The 2,499-nt window shown below is 35.3% G+C and overlaps 1 protein-coding gene across 7 annotated transcripts in view; it reads left to right on the top strand.

The window, feature by feature from the left end:
• Nucleotides 1–2,499, top strand: part of LOC108949270 (nudC domain-containing protein 3-like) — a 4,043-nt gene that overhangs the window by 1,003 nt on the left and 541 nt on the right. For 3 of the 7 annotated variants that reach the window (XM_009863785.3, XM_009863786.3, XM_026840433.1), the window contains exons 3-5: nucleotides 1,028–1,157; nucleotides 1,527–1,676; nucleotides 2,086–2,493. In XM_009863785.3, coding sequence (XP_009862087.1) covers nucleotides 1,028–1,157; nucleotides 1,527–1,676; nucleotides 2,086–2,307 — 502 coding nt within the window. In that variant the 3' untranslated portion in view covers nucleotides 2,308–2,493. Of the gene's footprint in view, nucleotides 1–48; nucleotides 157–407; nucleotides 544–1,027; nucleotides 1,158–1,526; nucleotides 1,677–2,085; nucleotides 2,494–2,499 lie in introns of those variants that run through there. The other 4 variants (XM_009863784.3, XM_018817321.2, XM_026840435.1 and 1 more) reach the window with 4 other exon arrangements.

Raw genomic sequence — 2,499 nt, forward strand, 5'->3', positions numbered from 1 at the left:
TAGAAGTGCAATAAATCCTAATCTGTAATGTGCCGCATTTTTAAGTCCTTCAGAGATTTATAATCTATATAATATTTATTCCCTTCTAGTATTTTACGAAATACAAAACAATTGTCGACAAAATGGAAGCCGAGAATAAGGAAAGGCAATCTAAAGGTAATTATCAATGTATTTTTTTTAACAATGTATGGTTATATCATATAATAAGGCATGCCACGATACCTGAGATTAAAACCAGAGTTGGACCACCAAGAAGAGTCTTACCATATTTAATTTCATGTAGATTTTTATCCTAACATGAGTGACTCATCTATGGTTGCCACGCCCATGCCCACAGTCGAGTTGCTGAAGCTATTGCAGTGTGTGGATTAACATAAATTTACTTACAAACCTATTTCATTCATCAGCAGAACTAACAGAAGTCGCCCAAATAGTTGAAATCGAGGACCCCCCATCAGGTGAGAAGGAAACGACTCCTGATGTTCCTGCTGTTGTAAAACCAAAGCAATCAACTTTAACCAAACCTGCTAATGCAACCAATGAGTGAGTTAACTTAAATAATACAAACATTAGGTTTTATTTATCTCTTCAAACATAAGTTTTATTTATACCTTTGAAAACCATAGCTAGGCCATGTTTTTTGAAAAACAAAGGGATTCATCAACAAATATGAAACATGAATATAAAATACCCTTATACTGTTACTATTATCACCAAAAAAGGGTGTCTCTCCAAACATAAGTTTATACAAACATAAGTGCTACAGACTTTCTTGGCTTTATCTGTGTGTGACTAGAATAAGACTTACACAAATCATAGAATTTGGTGGTATAATGCATATTTAGTACATAATTATGTTGCAAAGTGCAAATTTTTCGGTTTGTATAGAACTCTGGGTACGAGGTGTATAAAACAAAATACCCATGTTATAATTACTGTTGGGACAGGGAAGCTATCTTAGAAGCTATTGTCATATTTAGTCACAAACTTACCGTATCTTTCAATTAATTCTAAACATATTTTTCAGCCAAACAGTTTTCCAAAGCAACCCTGATAGTTACAACGGGGCGATACGAGACAGGTACCAATGGTCCCAGAATTATGATGACGTTGACGTAAAGATTGTGGTAGAAAAGTCGGTTGTGAAAGCTAGACAAGTATGTGGTTACTAGTAAGCGCGTACGAGGTGTATGAAACAGAACACCCGTGTTATAACGACTGTCGTTGCTCTGCCATGCAAGGATAAATAAGTAACATACGTGGTAACTTGTTAGCAGGCACGAGGTGTATAAAACAGAACACCTGTGTGGTCGTGTATAACGACTGTCGTTAAAAATATGTTAGTTACGTACATAGTAACTGTGTCAGACAAAAATCAACTCCAACCAATTGTTATATAAGAGATATATCATATATATTTCGCCTAAATGGCATCGTCAGTCTGTTATTCAAATTGATTTTCTTTTTTCTGTTATTCAAATTGATTTTTTTTTTAAAGTTGTTTGAATTTATGGAATTATCCCCAGGTTAAAGTTGAAATCCAGCGAAAACATTTAAAAGTTTGTGTAAAATCGAACGACACTGCCAACTATGAGACGATAATAGACGGAGAGTTACAGCATGAGGTGAACAAAGAAGAAAGTATGTGGTCTCTGGAAAGTGGGAAGAATATACAGGTACGTTGGGTTTATATATTAGGTATAGTAGGGTGGGGGAAGACGGGACACCTTTGGCACATAATATCCAAATATTCTTATTGTGTTTTAAACAATTAACAACGGTCTAAGGAAGTCGTGAGGAAACGGTTTCATAATTCTTTGAATGTTCTTTATCTACTACCAAATGGGACAGAAAAATAGTATGAAAGGTGTCCCATCTTTCTCCACCCTACTATATAAACATAGGACTCGGTTTTGTCTACTGCGTGTTTAGTAGCGGTGGATTCTGTTTATGATGCAACTTTCTCTGTGTTTTTATAATAATAACGATTGTTACGTAAGATGTAATTTGTCTTGTCGTCCATATTTGTCTTATTCTCCTATCATATCATGCATTATGACATCATCATTCTTTATGACATGACAGATCACGCTCACAAAGTTTAAGAACATTTGGTGGACGATGTTAGTTGCCGGAGAAGATGAAATCGACATTCAGAAGATCGCTCCGGAGCGTTCTATGGAGGACATGGACACAGAAGAGAAATCAGTGATCAATAAGCTTCAATTTGATGAAAAACAGAAGAGACTCGGTCTCCCACAAAGTCATGAGATGGTAGGAGGGTTTTTATATAAAAGGGATGTTTAAATGCTTCAGCAATGTTCATTTTTTGCCCATGTTTTTTTCCAAAATGTAATAGTTTGTTGCAATGGTTTCAGCAATGTTCCTTTTTTGCCCTTTGTCCATGTTTTTTTTCCATTTTCTGTGCTTGTTTTGTTCAAGTTTTGTCCATTTGTTTGTCCCATGACAAAAGTTCAAGGTTCACCAATTGTTAACAAA

The sequence above is a fragment of the Ciona intestinalis genome, unplaced genomic scaffold, assembly GCF_000224145.3.
Source record: "Ciona intestinalis unplaced genomic scaffold, KH HT001263.1, whole genome shotgun sequence".
Classification (NCBI taxonomy): domain Eukaryota; kingdom Metazoa; phylum Chordata; class Ascidiacea; order Phlebobranchia; family Cionidae; genus Ciona; species Ciona intestinalis.